At 39.0% G+C, this 18772-nt stretch overlaps 1 protein-coding gene across 1 annotated transcript in view; it reads right to left on the bottom strand.

Moving 5' to 3' along the window:
• The window catches only part of LOC103608433 (up-regulator of cell proliferation), a 44127-nt gene extending 25440 nt beyond the window's left edge, over positions 1 to 18687 (bottom strand). The window contains exon 1 of the mRNA XM_008592857.1: positions 18505 to 18687. Within this exon, the coding sequence (XP_008591079.1) occupies positions 18505 to 18535 (31 nt within the window). The 5' untranslated portion in view covers positions 18536 to 18687. The remainder of the gene's footprint in view (positions 1 to 18504) is intronic.
• Positions 18688 to 18772: the final 85 nt, after the last annotated feature.

Here is an 18772-nt window from a genome sequence, read left to right as displayed (position 1 = left end):
GACCGCGACTCGGCGCCGGGGAGGGGCCTCGCCGCCGGCCGGCGCTCCAGGCCCGCTTTGGGCTGCGCTCCAGGCTTCGGGCGGCGGGCCGGGCTGGGTGGGAGGGTCGGGGGAGGGGTATGGCCCGGGCCCGCCGCAGCCCCGAGCCCGCCCTCCTGCCCAGCTGCCGGAACCCGCCGAAGGCGCCCGCGGTGCCAGACCCGCTGGAGAACCTGCCCCCGGGCCACGAACCAGGTCCAGGTCCTGGGTTAGGTCCATACCTCTCTGCAACCGGAGTGTAATTTCCGTTTCAAAAACCTTCCGTTTAGCCCTGGGGTGTGAGGCGTTGTTATTAAACAATAACTTTACTCTTACTTGAGGTCCTGTTTTGGACGAATCACTGGCCTAAGCCGGTTACCCCTTGTAAAATGCGTGTAAAATCACATGGTGAAGCCCTAAGGAATGTGGGGAACATTTATTATTCTTTATATTGTATTATCAAACAAAAATAATGAGTCCGGAATTCCTGCAGTGGGGTTTCAGCATCAACTACGAGCCCTGGGTACTTGGCAGGTAAATTTTTGAGCCTCAGTTCCTGTCTGCAAAATGAATTTTCAGAAATAAATGATCTCTTGTAAGTAAAAGTGCTTATTAATAAAAGCTCTGGACAACGTAACCATTGTTGATGGCATTTTTTTTTTGTTACATTAAATATTAATAATCGTTATTTTATTATTTCTCCTACTAATAAGAATACGAGACAGTAAAGCAGTGATTAAAAGCTTTAGCTCTGGAACCAGAAGACCTGGGCTGGAATCTCGGCTCCAATTACCAGTTGTAGGAGCTCAGGCAAGAGAGACCTTTCCAGGGCCACAGATCCTCACTTGAAAAATGGAGCTAATAAGTGCCTTCTTCTCTGTAAGGATTAAATGAGTTAATATTGGTAAAGCAATTAATACATTGCTTGGTAGATGGTCTCTTTCTCTCCCGGGAGAATCCATTCAATGCTTCTGAGCCTCCTTGTCCTCTTCAGTAAAATGGAAGCTCACAATTGCTGCCTTGAGTTCAGAAGATAATTAATGCTCTGTAAATGAGAGCCGATAAGTAAAGCCAAGGGGACATGTGAGACTCAAAGTAAGTACAAATCCAGGAGGAACAGGGTTAGGAAGAGTTTGAGGAGTGGGCAATGCTAACTGGCCTGATTCAAGGCAGTAATCATTGCCACTGGAGTGAGGGAGGTCAGATCATTTTTGAAAAGTAAACTTTGTTGGTTTTTAAAATAATACAATTTCACTGAAATTAAATCTCCTTCCTTAACATGAGTTTTAGCATTCCACTGCATGATGGACCATCATGTGTTTAACCAAATCCTATTGCTGGACATAAATAATGCTGCCAGTATTTCATTATTATAAGGAATGTGGGCAATAAATATCCTTGTAGCCATATGAATCCATGATTGTTTTCTTAAGCCAAGTTTCTAGGAGTTGAATTTTTACATCAGTAGGATATCAGTATTTGAAGGCTTTTCAGATATATATATATAATCTGTGTGTATGTGTGTGTACATATGTATATACATACACATTTATAAACATGCACATATATATATACATATACAAGGGGGACTTTAAAAAGTTTATAAAAAGATTCACGTAACACTCAAGCAAGAAAAAGCCGTCTTTAAAACAGCAGGAATCCCAATACAAAGAAATAATAAATGTTTGAAGTAATGGAAAAAAAAAAAGATCAATGGTTACCAAGGCTTCAAGGAAGGAGGAAGGGAGAAAGGGATGTATAGGTCAAACACACAGGATCTTTAGGACAATGACATTATTCCATAAGATACTGTAATGATGATACATGACATTATGCATTTAGCAAACCCCATGGAACTGTACAAGAGTGAACCCTAATGTAATTTTTGTTAGTAATGATGTATTAATAATGGTTCATAATTGTAACAAATGTACCACACTAATGTAAGATGTTAATAATAGGAGAAACTGTGTTTGCATGTGTGTGTGTGGGAGGGGGAGTATGTGAACTGTCTGTACTTTCTGCTCAATTTTTCTGTAAACCTAAAACTGCTATAAAGTCTATTACTTAAAAAAAAAAAGAAATACAAAATAAAAATATGGTAGGATGTTTTTAAAAATTAATTTTAAATGGCGTAGTACTGCATATAATGTATGCACATCCTCCCATATACTTTAAATCATCTCTAAATTACTTATAATACCTGATAAAATGTAAATGCTATGTAAGTAGTTATACTGTATTGTTTAGGAAATAATGACAAGAAAAAAAGTCTATACATGTTCCACACAGACATCCTCTTCTCTTCTGCCATGTGAGGACACAGAGTTCATCCCTTTTTGCCCTTTTGCCTTCTGGCATGTGTGAATACAGTAAGGCAGCCCTCACCAGACACCAGATGCTGACACCTTGACCTTAAACTTCCTAGCCTCCAGAACTTTGGGAAATAAATTTCTTTTCTTTATAAATTACCCAGTCTTAGGTATTCTGTTATAGCAGCACAAAATGGACTAAGACACTAAGTAAAAGAAGCTGGACATAGATGACTGCATGTTGTATGATTCAATTTATATGAAATATCTAGAAAAGGCAAATCGAAAGAGAAAGAACGCAGATGCCTGTGGATTAACTGCAAATGGGCATGAGGGATCTTTTGGGGGTGATGGAAGTGTTCTAAAATTGGACTGTAATGAGGATTGCACAACTCTGTAAATTTACTAAAAATCACTGAATTGCACATTTAAAACAGGTGAATTTTATGGTGTATAAATAAAGCTATTTTTAAAAATTGTATTACATATAATTTATCTAATAGCTGCATAATCCATAGCAAAGAGGTACTATAAGTTAGTCAAACATTCATTCTCCTATTGATTGACATTCAGGTATTATTCTGTGTGCACTCACACTCTGAATCTTCATTAGATATATTCCCCAAAGTGAATTTCAAATATGTGTATTTTTCATCTTAAAATCTCTTGCCAGATTCCCATTTCCAAGGACTGCAGCAATCTCTACTTCCCTCAGAAGCATTTGAAGGCCCTGCTCTGAAGCATTGTGGCTCTTGTTCAGTTTGCTAATCTGCTAAATGAATAAGAATATCCCATTGTTGTTTTCATTTTTCCATGATTACCAATGAAGCTGAGAATCTTTCTGAACTTTTTAGCTATTAGATTTACTCTTTAGTAAACTCTAATTCATATCCTTCACCTGCTTTTTTCCATTGGGTATTATCCTGGTCAACTTTTAGAAGCTCTATTTTTAGGGAGGAGGAGAAGAAACAGTGGAGAGCAACGAATTTTATCATTTTGAAAATAATTTTTCTTCAAAAAGGACAGGCCCTTAAACAATACTTCTACTTCCTTCCAGATCTCTACTCCTGACTATTTGTTTCTGATAATTCCAGTGCTTAAAGTTTTCATAAGTCATTTTGTTGTCTTTTGTTTTTCTTGGTTCTCACCATAAGGCTGGTTATTATATTTGAAAAATTATTTGGAAAAATAATTTGAGGCCTTGGATGAAGACACCTTTCTCCAGAGAAAATATGCACTTGTTTCTGCCAAATGCCTGGGAATATCACCAGTCTAGGATTATCTTAACCAAATTCAAGGCTTTAAGTTCCCCAGACCACAAACCTGAGCAGAAAATTAGAACACTTACTTCAGGTTCCTGCTTAGCCATAAACCTTTGGGATCCAAATGTATTTAGACTCTTACTGCAGGTCCTAGATTTTGTACAGGTGTTGGATTTTGATTTTTGAGCCCATTACTCACAAGGCTGTGGAAATTAAACTTTATGTATTTATTTTATGTTTTTAAAAGATGACCGGTAAGGAGATCTTAACCCTTGACTTAGTGTTGTCAGCACCACAGTCTCCCAAGTGAGCTAACCAGCCATCCCTATATAGGGATCTGAATCCGTGGCATTGGTGTTATCAGCACCGCACTCTCCCAAGTGAGCCATAGGCCGGCCCTAAAAATTAAACTTTAAATTGGCTATTATTAGCAAATGTCATCAGAATAAAAGTAGTTCATGGACTCTATTTTTTTCAATTTTTTATATTGTTGTAAAATACACATAACAAAATTTACCAACTTAACCATTTTTTAAACGTACAGTTCAGTGGTATTAACTACATTCATATTGTTCAGTCATCACAATCCATCTCTAGAAATCTTTTCATCTTGCAAAACTGAAACTCTATACCCATTAAACAATAACTCCCACTTTCCCTACCCCCAGCCCACTGTTTTAGTTCCTCTCTCTATGCTTTTGACTACTGTAAGCACCTCATATAAGTGGAATCATACAGTATTTGTCTTTTTTGCAACTGGCCTATTTCACTTAGTGTAATGTACTCAAGGTTCATCCATGTTGCAGCATGTGTCAGAATTTCTCTTCTTTTAAGGCTAAAAAATATTCTATTAGGGCCGACCCATGGTGCACTCGGGAGAGTGCGGCGCTGGGAGCGCAGCGATGCTCCCGCTGCCGGTTCGGATCCTATATAGGAATGGCCGGTGCGCTCACTGGCTGAGCACGGTGCGGGCGACACCAAGCCAAGGGTTGCGATCCCCTTACCGGTCACGAAAAAGACAAAAAAAAAAAATTCTATTAAATGTATTCACACATTTCACTTACCCATTCATCTGTCGATGGACACTTGGGGTGCTTCTACATTTTAGCTGCTCTGAAAAATGGACTATGACCGTGGATGTGCAAATACCTCTATGTGACTCTGCTTTCAATTCTTTTTTTTTTTTTCCCCTTTTTGTCTTTTTTACTGACCGGTAACGGGATCGCAACCCTCGGTGTCGTGCCCGTACCAGGGACTGGCAACGGGATCGCAACCCTCGGTGTTGCGCCCGCACCACGCTCAGCCAGTGAGCGGGAACCGGTCTCCACATGGGATCCAAACCCTCGGCGGGAGCGCCTCCGCACTCCCAAGCGGCGCACTCTCCAGTGCGCCACCGGGCCGGCCCTGCTTTCAATTCTTTTGGGTAAATACCCAGAAGTGGAATTACTGGGTCATATGATAATTCTATTTTTAATTTTTTGAGGAACCACCATACTATTTTCCACAGCAGTTGTACCATTTCACATTCCCACCAATGGTGCAAAAGGGTTCCAATTTCTCCACAAACTTGTCAACATTTGTTATTGCTTTGTTGTGCTTTTATAGCAGACATCCTAATGCGTGTGAGGTGGGATCTGCAGTTCTGGCTTCATTTCCCTAATGATTAGTGATATTGAGCATCTTTTCATGTGCTTATTGGCCATATGTATATCTTTTTTAGAGAAATGTCTATTCAAGTTCTTTGCCCATTTAAAAATTGGGTTGTTTGTGTTTTTGTTGTTGAGTTTTAGGAGTCCTGTATACATTCCAGATATTAATTAGTTATTAGATATATAATTTACAAATATTTTCTCCCTTATTTATTTATATTGAAACACAATTATACATATTTGTGAGGTACAGAGTTGAATATCAATACCTGTGTATAATGTATGCTGATCAAATCAGGATAATTTGCATGTTCATCATTACAAAATGTAATCATTTCTATGTCCTGATATAGTTTGTACATGTTGTCCCCACCCCCCAAAGCTCATGAAGTGTGATCCCCAATGTGGCAGTGTTTGGAGATGTTTGGGTCATGGGTGTGGATCCCTCATGAATAGACTAATGCCCTCCAGGGAATGCAGGGTAGTGAGTGACTTCTCTATTAGTTCCCACAAGGGCTGGCTGTTTAAAGGACACTGGCACCTCCCCTTCCTCTCTTGCTTCTCATCATGTGATATCCTTGCACTTGCTGGCTGCCCTGCCATTTTCCGCCATGAGTAGAAGGAGCCTGAGGCCCACACCAGATGCTGCTGACCCAGAATCATAAGGCAAATAAACCTCTTTTCTTTATGAATTATCCAGTCTCAGGTATTCTGGAATAGAAACACCAAAACGGCCTAATACATGTCTTGTTAACCAATTTCTCGCTAACCCCTCTCCAGCTCACCCTTTCCCACCTCCAGTAATCACAGTTCTGTTCTTTCCTTCTGAAAATTCAACGTATTATTATGTTTGTTTCTCTCTCTCTCTCTCTAAGCTCCCACTTATAAATAAGTACATGTAGTATTTCTTTCTGTGCCTGGCTTGTTTCACTTAACGTAATTTTCTCCAAGCTCATCCATGCTGCTGCAAATGGCAGAATTCATTCTTTTCTATGGCTGAGTACTGTTCCATTGTGTATACATACACATTTTCCTTATCCAGTTGTCCACTGATAGATATTTAGGTTGATTCCATATCTTGTCTATTGTAAACAGAGCTGTGATAAACATGGGATTGCAGGTTGTCTTCAACATGACGATTTCCATTCCTTTGAGTATATACCCAGCAGTGAGATAGATTGCTGGATCATATGGTAGTTCTATCTATAGTTGTTTGAGAAACCTCCATACTGTTTTCCATAATGGCTGCACTAATTTACAATCCCACCAACAGTGTAGAAGCTTTCCCCTTACTCCACATTCTTGTCAGTGTTTGTTATTCTTTTTGGTAATAGTCTAACTGGGGTGAAATGATATCTCAATGTGGTTTTGATATGCATTTCCCTAATGATTAGTGATATTAAGCATTTTTCATATATTTGTATGTCTTCTTTTGAGAACTGTCTATTCAGCTCCTTTACCCATTTTTTAACTAGATTATTTGGGGTTTTTTACTAAGTTGTTTGAGTTTCTGATAAGGAGTTTCCCCTGTCCTATGTTGCTTTCTCAAGTTTTCAGGTTTTGGGGGGTTTTCCTCACTGTTTAGCTGGATTCTGTTGTTTTCTCTTAGACAACCTACTCTATAGGTGACTATCTATTTGTTGCTTTGGACTTTTTTTTCTTTTTTTTTAAAGATGACCGGTAAGGGGATCTTAACCCTTGGCTTGGTGTTGTCAGCACCACATTCAGCCAGTGAGCGAACCGGCCATCCCTATTTGGGATCTGAGCCCGGGGCCTTGGTGTTATCAGCACCACACTCTCCTGAGTGAGCCACGGGCCAGCCCATGGACTTTTTTTTTTTTGCTGGGCAAAAAAAAAAAAAAAAAAGCAAAACAACCCCCCCGCCAAAAAAAACCCTATCTTCTACCTTGTGTGGGTTGCCTTTTTCTTGATAGTGTCTTTTGATGTACAAAGCTTTTAAATTATCATGAAGACTAGTTTGTCTATTTTTTCTTTTGTTGCTTGTGCCTTTGGTGTCACATCCAAGAAACCATTGCCAAATCCAATGTGTGAAGATTTTTGCCATGTTTCCTTCTAAGAGTTTTATAGTTTTAGGTCTTAAATTTACACCACAGATTTGTTTTGAGTTGCTACGAACTGAGCTGTGTCCCCCCAAATTCATATGTTGAAGCTTTAATCCCCAATGTGACTGTGTTTGGAGATACGGCCTTTATGAGGTAATTAATGTTAAGTGAAATCATAAGGGTAGGGTACAAATCTGATAGGATTTGGTGATCTTATAAGAAAAGGCAGATCAGAACTAGCTTTCTCTCTCTCTTGCTCTCACTCGCTGCATGGGAATTAGTCCATTTCTGTGGCTTACAACAGAATACCTCAAACTGGGTAATTTATAAAGAAACAGAATTTATTTCTTACATTTTGAGGCTGGGAAGGCCAAAGTCTAGTGACTTGCTAGCCTCTGAAACTGTAAAAAACAAATTCCTTTTCCTTGGTGGTGAGTCTCTACAGCAATGCAGGTACCACATGGCGAACATGCTGAGTAAGAAAGAGCTAACCTCCTCACTTGCCTTCCTTTTAAAGCCATCAGTGGGCCGGCCCGTGGCTCACTCGGTAGAGTGCGGTGCTGATAACACCAAGGCCCCGGGTTCGGATCCCATATAGGGATGGCCGGTTCGCTCACTGGCTGAGCGTGGTGCTGACAACACCAAGTCAAGGGTTAAGATCCCCTTACCGGTCATCTTTTAAAAAAAAAAAAAGCCATCAGAACCACGCCCATTACCACCCACTAAACAATCAGTTCATTACTTCATGAATGGATCAATTCATTCACTAGGGCATGGTCCTCAGATCCAGTCATCTCTTAAAGGCTCCACCTTTCAATTACCATAATTGGATTTCCCACCCTCTTAACACCATTACAGTGGGGGTTAAGTTTCCAATACATGAAACTTTGAGGAACACATTCATCCCATAGCAGCATGCATGCTCTGAGGAAAGGCCATGTGAAAACACAGTGAGAAGGTGACTTGACTACAAGCCAGGAAGAGCACCCTCACTAGACACCAACCCTGCTGGCACCTTTACCTTGAACTTCCCAACTTCCAGACCTGTAAGAAAATTAATTTCTACTGTTTAAGTCACCCAGTCTATGGAATTTTGCTATAGCTGTCCAAGCTGACTAATTAGTTAGTTAATTATTCCATAAGGTGTTAGGTAACGGTTAAACTTCATTTTCTTGCATGTGGATATCCAGTTTTCCCAGTACCATTTATTGAAAAGACTGTTCTTTATCAATGAAATGGCCTTGGCTCCCCTGTTGAAAATCATTTGACAATATATGTGAGGATTTATTTCTTGGTTCTCTATTCTATCCCATTGGTCTATATATTGGTCTTTATGCCAGTACCACACTGTTTTCATTACTGTAGTTTAGTAATAGGTTTTGAAATCAGGAAGTCTGAGTCCTCCAGCTTCATTCTTTTTCAAAATTGTTTTGGCTACTGAAGATCACTTGAGATTCCATGTGAATTTTAGAATAGGTTTTTCCATTTCCACAAAAACAATCATTGGGGTGGGCCGGCCCCATGGCTCACTCGGGAGAGTGTGGCGCTGGTAGCACTGAGGCCGCAGGTTCGGATCCTATACAGGGATAGCCAGTGCACTCACTGGCTGAGCATGGTGCAGACAACACCAAGCCAAGGGTTACAATCCCCTTACTGGTCCAAAAAAAAAAAAAAAAAAACAATCATTGGGGTTTTGATAGGGATTGCATTGTGTTTGCAGATAGCTTTGGGTAATATTGACATCTTAACAATAGGAAGTACTCCAGTCCATGAACATGAGATGTCTTTCCTTTTATTTATGTATTCTCTAAAACTTTTTAGTCCTGAAGGACTCCCTTTAGCATTTCTTGCAGGGCTAGTCTAATGATAACCAATTCCCTCAGCTTTTGTTTATCTGTGAATGTCTTAATTCCTCCCTCACTTTTGAAGGACAGTTTGCTGGATATAGAATTTTTGGTTGGCAGTATTTTTCTTCAAGCACTTTAAAAATATGAGCCCACTGCCTTCTGGCCTTCGAAGTTTCTATGAGACATCTGCTGATAATCTTATTGAAGAGCTCTGTATATAACAAGTCACTTCTCTCTTTATGATTTCAAGATTCTCTCTTTTACTTTGTCTTTTCAAAGTTGGATTACATGTCTCAGTGTTGGTCTCTGAATCATCTCACTTGGAGTTCACTGGGCATCTTGAATATCTATATTCATGTCTTTCATCAGATATGCGAAGTTTTCAACCATTTTTCAAATAATTTCTCATCTCCTTTCTCTGACTTCTCTCCTTCTAGGATCCCCCACAATGCATATGATGGTCTGCTTGATGGTGTCCAACAGGTCCCCTAGACTCTGTTCACTTTTATTCTTTTTCATTCCTGTTCCTCAGATTCAATTTTCAAGTGCACTGGTTCTTTATTTTTTCTGCTTAAATCTACCTTTGTATCCCTGTAGTGAATTTTTCATTTCAGTTATTGTACTTTCAGCTGCAGAATTACTTTTTGGTTTCATTTTAGGTTTTCTGTCTCATTACTGCTATTGCCATTTTGTTCATACATCATTTTCTTGACTTTCTCCACATCTTTTACTTCTCTGAATATCTTTAAGACAGTTATTTCAAAGACTTCGTCCAGTAGATCTGCCACCAAATCTTTTTCAGGGACAATTTCTATTGATTTTTTTTTCCTTTGAAACCTAATAATGTGATAACTCTGGTACAGTTTTGTTTGTTTGTTATTGTTTTTGATTGTTGTAGGCTGATTCTGTGCCAAGGATCAGCTTGAGGTATAAACTTACGGTAGTCATAGATCTTTTCTGAGTCTGCATCTTATCCTAGGCATGTGTGGCCACTTAGAATTTCCCCATATTCAGTTGTTTTTAATGTACTAGTCTTTAATGTCTGGCTTCCAAAAGGGGAAAAAGAGAAAAGTGAAGGGTGAGGAGGGGAGAGGGCACTGACCCTTTAAGTCCCTTTGAAAACAAACAAAAACTTCAGCCAGAGGGGGAGGGGATCTGTCTATTTCTCCTCTAAGTTCTGTCCATTTTTTGACTCACATATTTTCTAGATCTGTTATTTGGTGCATACACATTTAAGATTGTTATGCCTTTTTGGTACATTGACCCATTCATCATTACGTAATGCTCCTCTCTGTCTCTGGTTATTTTACTGCACTGAAGTCTTGCATTATCTGATATTAACATAGCCACTTTCTAATTAAATAAATAGCTTCTTCTACTACTTAATGTTCACACTGTATATCTTCTTCCATCCTTTCACTTTCACCCTACCTATATCATTATGTTTGAAGTTAGTTTCTTGTAGAGATCATATAAAAGCGTCCTGTTTTTTATTCACTGTCCCTCTTTTAATTGGTATATTGAGACCATGTACATTTAATGTAACTATTGATATACTAGGGCTTCAGTATTTTGTTTTGTTCTCCATTTCTTTCCTCTGTATTTCATTTGTTTTCTTTTTCTGCCTATGAATTACTCATACTTTCTTTTAAGTTCTACTTTGTTTTATCTACATATAGTGCTTTTGAATGTATCTATTTGTGGTTTATATATTTATAAATTTTTTAGTGGTTTTTCCAGGTATTATATTATATATATGTAACATCACAGTTCACTAGTGTCAACATTTTACCCTTTGAGTGAAGCACAGAAACTTTACCATCCTTTAAGTTCCTTTATCCTCTGCCATTTATAATTGTCCTAAACATTTCCCCTACCTACTTTGAGATCCACATCAGACAATGTTACAATTTTTGCTTCAACTGTTGACTTTAGAAAACTCAAGAAGAAAATTCTAGTGTATTTACCCATAATCTTAATTTTTCTGTTGCTCTTTCTTCCTTCCTGATGTTCCGAGATTCCTTCTTTTATCATGTCCTTCCCATTTTAAGGCTTTAGTGATTTCTTCTAGGGAAGATACTGGTGACAAATCTTTAGTTTTCCTACATCTCAGAATATTTTTTTAGTCCCCATCTGAGAATATCTTGATTTCCACTTTACTCCTGAAAAATATTTTTACTTCTGGATATAGAATTCTGAGTTATAATTCTTTGCTTTCAGCACTTGAAAAATGTCACACCACTTTCCCATGGCCTTCATGGTTTCTAATAAGAAATCTGTGACTTAAATTGTTTTCTCCTTATAGGTAAAGTATTAGATCTTTTTCACTATTTTCAAGACTTTTTTGTGTCTTTGGTTTTCAGAATTTTGACTATGGTACATCTTGGCATGGATTTCTGTAAGTTTATCCTATTCAGGGTTTGCTCAGCTTCTTGAACCTGTAGGCTATGCCTTTAGCCAAATTTGGGGATTTCTAACTGGTTCTTCTTTATATCTTATATTTCTTTGATAAGACTTTCCAGTTTTTCATTTGTTTCAATGAACAATGTTTATAAGTGTTCTTTGAAGCATTTTTATAATGCCTGCCTTTAAAACTTTGTCAGATAATTCCAACCTCTGTGTCACTTCTGGTTTGGGGTCTACTGGTTGTCTTATTGTACTTGAGATATTCTTGGTTCTTGGTATGAGTGATTTGCAATTGTACCCTGGATATTTTGTGTATTACAAGACATTGGGTCTTATTTAAATCTCTTTTGCAGACTTCCTCTGGCATCATGCCAGCAGAGGACAGAAACCCCACCTCATTACTGCCAAGTAGCAGAGAAAGTCTACCTTCCTGGCTAGGAGCAGGGATGAACACTTTGTAACTGCTCCCCATGTGCCTTGCACAGACACCATGAGGAGGGACAGTATAATTACCACCAGGTGGGAATGACAATCCTAGCTCCCCTTGGCCTTCTCTGACACCACCACAGCCATGAGGATGGTTATCTCTTTACAACATGGCTACCATGAAAGTCTAGGCTTCCTAACTCAACCTTTATTGATTAGGATGGGGCTCCACCTTGTTCCATGGTGTTTGCCTGGAACAAACAACTTATAGACAATAACCATAAGTTTCCTGTATTTCTAGGTTGCCCCTTTCCTGGTCCTCAGGCTAGACAGTGGAAGCTTTCACTGTTGCTTTTTTTCCCTTGCTTCCACTGGTGTCCCCAGGTTGCTTTCTTCTCCAGCACCCAGTGAAGGATATATTAAGCAAAATGGAAACTCAAGAGTATTCGTTACCATAACATTTTCAGTTCCCAAGGCCCTTGCCAGTCTGCTTTCTTCTCTCCATATTTCAGAGTTTTCTTAGACGTTTTGATGAAGCCCAATTTCCTGATTTTTTTTTCTTTTATGGTTGGTGCTTATTATGTTGTATTTAAGATATCTCTGTCAAAAACAAGGTTACAGAGATTTTTTTTTTCTAAAAAGTTTTATAGTTTTAATGTAATTTAGCAATTAACCCTATGATCCACTTTTTAATTTTGGCATACAGTGTGAGGTAAGGGTTGATGTTATTTTTATGCATATAGCTATCCAATTGTTCCAGAACCAATTGTTAAAAATTATTCCTTCTCCGTTAAATTGCCTTGACACCTTTGTTGGAAATCAATATGTGTGTCTATTTCTGTACTCTCTACTCTCTACTCTCTTTCATCTATTAATTTGGCTGTCTTTATGCCAACACCACACCTTCTTGATTACACAGGCTCTTAATATATCTTGCAAACATGTTTGCAACTTTGTTGCAAAGTCTCCAACTTTGTTCTTCTTCAAAGTTGGTTTAGGGCTAGCTGGTTAGCTCAGCTGGTTAGAGCGCAGCCTTGCAATACTAAGACCATGGGTTTGGATCCCTGAACAGGCCAGCTGGTTCATTTTTAGGGCTGGCCAGTTAGCTTAGCTGTTTAGAGCGTGGTGTTATAACACCAATGTCAAGGTTTCAGATCCCTGTACTGGCCAGCCACAAACAAAACAAAAAAGCCAAGGCTGGTTTGTCCATTATGAGTCCTTTGCATAGCTATATAAATGTTAGAATACATTTGTCAATTTCTACCAAAAAACATCTGGATTTTGATTTGGAATGCACTGAATATACAGACCAAACTGGGAATAATTGATATCTTAACAACATTGACTTTCCAACCTATGAAGACGGTGTATCTCTCCATTTACTTTGATCTTTAATTTCTCTGAACAATGTTCTGTAATTTTCAGTGTAAAGGTCTTCTACATTTTTTTTCAAGTCTGTTAGTAAGCATTTTATATTTTAATAGTATTGTAAATGTCATTTTTTTTTTCAATTTCTGACTGTAGCTAGCACACAGAATTACAATTGATGTTTATTAATCTTCTATCTGTAACTTTGCTAAACTGTTACAGGTTCTAGCAGCTTTTGTAGTTTCCCTCAGATTTTCTATGTAGACAATCACATCATCAGAGAATAAAGACGATTTTGCTTCTTTACAGTCTGTTTGCCTTTTATTTATTTTCCATGTGTGATAGCCATGGCTAGAACATTCAGTACAATGTTGAATAGTTTTAAGAGCAAATAAACTTGACTTATTTCTGATCTTGGGGATAAAAAGCATTTAGTCCTTCACCATTACTATGAAATGAATGTCTGTGTTCCCCCAAAATTCATATGTTGAAGCCCTAACCCCCAGTGTGGCTCTATTTACAGATGGGACCTCTAAGGAAGTAATCAGGGTTAAATGAAGACAAAAGGGTGGGCCCCAGATCAAATAGGGTTAAAGTCCTTATAAGAACAGCCACCAGAGCTCACTCTGTCCAACCCCCACCACCACCCTGTCCCTCCCCAAACACAGAGGGAAGACCATGTGAGGATATAGAGAGAAGGCAACCATCTACAAGCCAGGAAGAGAGCCCTCACCAGAAACCAAATCAGCTGGAACCTCGATGTTGGACTTCAAGCCTCTGAAACAGAAAATTAATTCTGCTGTTTATGCCACCCAGTCTGTAGTATTTTGTTACGGCAGCTTGAGCAGACTAATACAGCCACTAAGTGTGATGTTAGCTGTATATTTTCGGGAAATGTCCTCTACCAGAATGAGAATGTCCTCCCTCTCTATTCCTAATTTCCTTAAGGTTTTGTTTGTTTTGTTTTGTTTTTTACAGCTGGCCAGTAATGTTGAGAGTTTTAAAATTAGGTTGCCTGTCTTTCACCATTTGCTTTGTAAAGGCTCTTATAGAATTAGGGATAGTCATATGTTTGCAAATCTTTTTACAAGTTTGTCTTTTTATGGTGTGCTGTCTATTTTTAACCATACAGAATGGTTAAATTATTATTATTATTATTATTATTGGCAGCTGGCTGGTACAGGAATCCAAACCCTCGGCCTTGGTGTTATAACATTGTGCTCTAACCAACTGAGTTAACCAGCCAGCCCCCAGAAGGGTTAAATTACTATGTAGTTAAATGTATTAGCCATGGGGCCTTCTGAGTTTTGTGTCTGTCTAGAAAGGCCTTCCCTATTCTTCTCCCCTGTTGCCTTAGGCTCTCTTTGTTCTCCTACCTCTCTGCCTGCTGGGAAAGTAAAGAACTAACCCAGATAACTTTTAGAAACAGTATTCTGTCTAGTACTACAAGACTAAAGACAAAACACTGTAAATAATATTATAATCCAATTAACAAATGTTTTTCACAGATGTATATCAGTTAGTAATTCCAAAACTACTTTATGCAAAACTACTAGGATTGAGCAAATAAAAAATATATTGTGGGGCTCACCAGTTAGCTCTGTTGGTTAGAGCACAGTGTTGATAACAGCAAGGTCAAGGGTTCAGATCCCCATACCAACAAGCAGCCAAAAAAAAAAAAAAAAAAAAAAAAAAAAAAAAAAAAAAAAAAAAAAAAAAAAAAAACACACACACACACACACAGTGAATAATGACAGCTAGATTTCTCACTGTTAGAGCAGAGTTATATTATAAATAAGGAAAGGGGGAAAGGTAAAATTAGACCTGTGATGTTGGATTGAGATCAGAAATATAAGAACTCATAGATTTTAATGTACATACAGATAGACATAGAAATAAATATAGACGTTTCAGTAGGGATAGATTAGTATATATAAATGTACTTTTTAACTCTGTACACTGTAAAGGCCTAGAAACAATAACACCCCAGTAGCAATGAGCACACCTAGAGACCAGCTGCTGATTTCTAAACACCATTCTCCAATAACAGGAACCAGGGCTCCTTGGAGAAATGGTTGATTACAGGTCTGGAACACAGATAACTCAAGATTAGTGTGGTATATCTTGTGGAGCCAGAAAGTAAGGTGTGCTCAAAAAACAATGGTGGCATGTTTAAAGGACACAGGAGCCAACTTGAAAGACCTGCATACAAAATGCCCCAAAACTTGGTGGCTTAACATAAAAACTTATTACGTCAGATTTTATGGATTAGGAATCCAGGCACAGATTAATTTGGTTCTATTATAGGCTGAATTGTGTTCCCACCAAAACTCATATATTGAAGCCCTAATCCCCAATACCTCAGAATACAACTGTATTTGGAGATATGGCCTTTAAAATAACAATCAAGTTAAAATGAGAACATTAGGGTAAGCCCTAATCCAATCTGACAGGTGTCCTTATAAAAAGAGGAAATATGGACACAGAAACACCAAGATCATGCACACACACACACAGAAAAGACCATGTGAAAACACAATGAGAAGGCAGTCACCTGCAAGCCAAGAAGAGAGACCTCAGAACAAACTAAACCTGCCATCACCTTGATCTTGGACTTCTAGCCTTCAGAACTGTGAGAAAATAAGTTTCTGCTGTTTCTCATGAGGTTGCAGTCAATCTATCAGCCAGGATCATCTCAAGGCTTGACTAAAGAAGAATCCACTTCCAAGCTTACTCACATGGCTGTTGGCAAGATTCAGCTGTTGGCAGGATTCAGTTCCTTGTGGGCTGTTGGACTTGTTAAATAAAACTTACAGAAGGCCATTGTTTTGAACTAAGTTCCTGCATTAGGCTCCAAAAGACCAAACTAAGAAATCAAAATGGAGTCACCCCTACTAAAGTTCCACATCACCAAACTTAAGTTATTGTCTAACCTTTCAGAAAATCAGAGAAAAAGACAATTTCCCAAACAGACCAATTTTAATCTTCAATAGGCATGATGATGAAGTACTCTCTGCTTTAATCCTTACATAAAAGAAGTCACTTGAAGTAAACTGATGTTAAATAATCAGTTATTTTTCTACTGTCCTGTCTCCCCATCCCCACCTTACAAGGAAAGTTGTTTTCTGTCCTTTTGATTACAGCCATCACAGAGGGCATGAGGTGATATCTTACTGTGGCTTTGATTTGCATTTCCCCAATGACTAATGATTTTTTTTTTAATGTGCTTATTGGACAGTTGTATATTTTCATTGATGAAATGTCCATTTCCTCAAAAAGTCTTTTGCCCAGTTTTTAATTAGGTTATTTGACTTTTTTATTGAGTAGTAAGAGTTTTTCATATATTCTGGATCCCAGACCCATTATCAGTTCTACGATTTGCAAATATTTTCTCCCATTCTGTGGGTTGTCTTTTTGATTTCCTGATGGTGTTGTGTGAAACACAAAAGTTTTAAATTTTTATGACATCAAATTTATCAATGTTTAAATAATTTGTATATTATTTTAGTGACATTTCTATACATCTGAAATTATTTCAAAGTTAATAAATTAAACATCACATATAAGCATAGCAAAAAGTTTAGAAAACTATGCACTAAACTACCAACAGAAAGTAGAAATAGAATTCTTCATTTTCTGTTCTACATAATTCTGTTTCTTTCTTTTCTGGATTATACAAATGATGCAAATTCTCTGTGGAAATTTGGAAATTAACATCATTAGCAAACCTACCATCCAGAAATAAAATTTAAAAACATCATTATCAGGGCCAGCCCGTGGCTCACTTGGGAGACTGTGGTGCTGATAACACTAAGGCCACGGGTTCGGATCCCTATATAGGGATGGCCAGTTAGCTCATTTGGGAGAGCATGGTGCTGACAACACCAAGTCAAAGGTTAAGATCCCCTTACCAGTCATTTAAAAAAAAAATTATAAAAACTTAGGATCACCTGTGGTATGGGGAAGGAAAGCTACATTAACAATGTGAAGATGGATGACCCTGTATTGTAAAGATGTGACACCAACAGGAGGTGTTCCATCTAGGCCATTCAGGGGGTAATGCTTCAGCTGGCTTTGGAAGATGAGTGATGGCTCTGCTTTAGAGGGAAAAAAAAAAAAGAGGTAGCTTTCCAGACCAAGGACAGCCAAGAGTAAAGGAATGTGGATGAGGCACTGATGGATAACCTTGATAGTCAGCTGGGCTAGAGGTCAGCGAGGAAGGAGGTAAGGCTGGAGGACACCAGATTTTGAACGGCCCTGGATGACAGAACATAATCCTGCAGGCAGTGGGGCTTCCTTTAAGAGTTTGGGGCAAGAATGCAGCATGATAATATTTACATTTTAGGGAGATAGTTCATGAAGTTGTGTGGAGGACAGATTAGGTGAATGGAAAATGGACGCCAAGGATATGGCGAGGAGACCATCAGAATATTTGTAATTCATTTTACATCCTGAATACACACATTTAGGTGACCATATATCCAGGCTTGCCAGAGACAATCCCAGATTACACCTTTGGTCCTAGAGTGATTATATCAGCACCCCCTTTCATGCTCAAAAGTGTCTTAGTCTGGGCCAGTCCGTGGCTCACTCAGGAGAGTGCAGCGCTGGTAGCGCCGAGGCCGCAGGTTCGGATCCTATATAAGGATGGCCGGTTAGCTCACTAGTAGCTGAACGTGCTGCAGACCACACCGTGCTGAGGGTTGCGATCCCCTTACCGGTAAAAAAAAAAAAAGTGTCTTAGTCTAAAGAATAAATATTATCTACATCCAAACACATCAACAGAACTTTCGCAATTCTTACCTTTACTACGTGAGATGCACTCGTATTTTATATTTTATCCCATTTCATTCTTTTTAACTGTTGGAAGCAACCCATTAAACTGATTCCGTGACACACTAATTAGTTCATAACCCATAGTTTGAAAAACTGACCTAGACGCCTGATTGGTCTTGGGAAAAGGGAAAGAAAACAGAGAATTAAGTTTGGGATATGCACAGATTAAGGCCGTGATTCTCCACCTTAACAGTGCATTAAATTCACCCAAAGGGCTACTGAACATGCACATCTCCAGTCCCACTGCATATGGTTATGTGTGTGTTTCTGTACATACATCTCCATGGAAATAATGTTAAAAGGGTATGTATACTCACAGAGTTGAGAACCACTACTCTCAGGTGTCATGTGACAGCCTGAGAATCAGCCCAGGAGGTGAGGACAGGGGGCATAGCGTGTAGCACCTCACAGTGACATGAACCAGCCCGTCCTCTCCGCCGGCTTCCCTGGGCCCTCGCTGACCAGAGGTAAAACCGCAGAACTAGGGGCAGCAGGCCGCGTAGCCGACCGGAGGAAGGATGGCTGCCCCTCCGCCGCGCCTGGAACGCCGCAAGCGCGACCACGGCCCCACAGTGCACCGCAGCG

Source organism: Galeopterus variegatus, unplaced genomic scaffold (assembly GCF_000696425.1).
Source record: "Galeopterus variegatus unplaced genomic scaffold, G_variegatus-3.0.2 Scaffold8411, whole genome shotgun sequence".
Lineage (NCBI taxonomy): Eukaryota > Metazoa > Chordata > Mammalia > Dermoptera > Cynocephalidae > Galeopterus > Galeopterus variegatus.
Note: the sequence above shows the minus strand (reverse complement) of the source record. Positions and strands in the feature narration are given on the sequence as shown.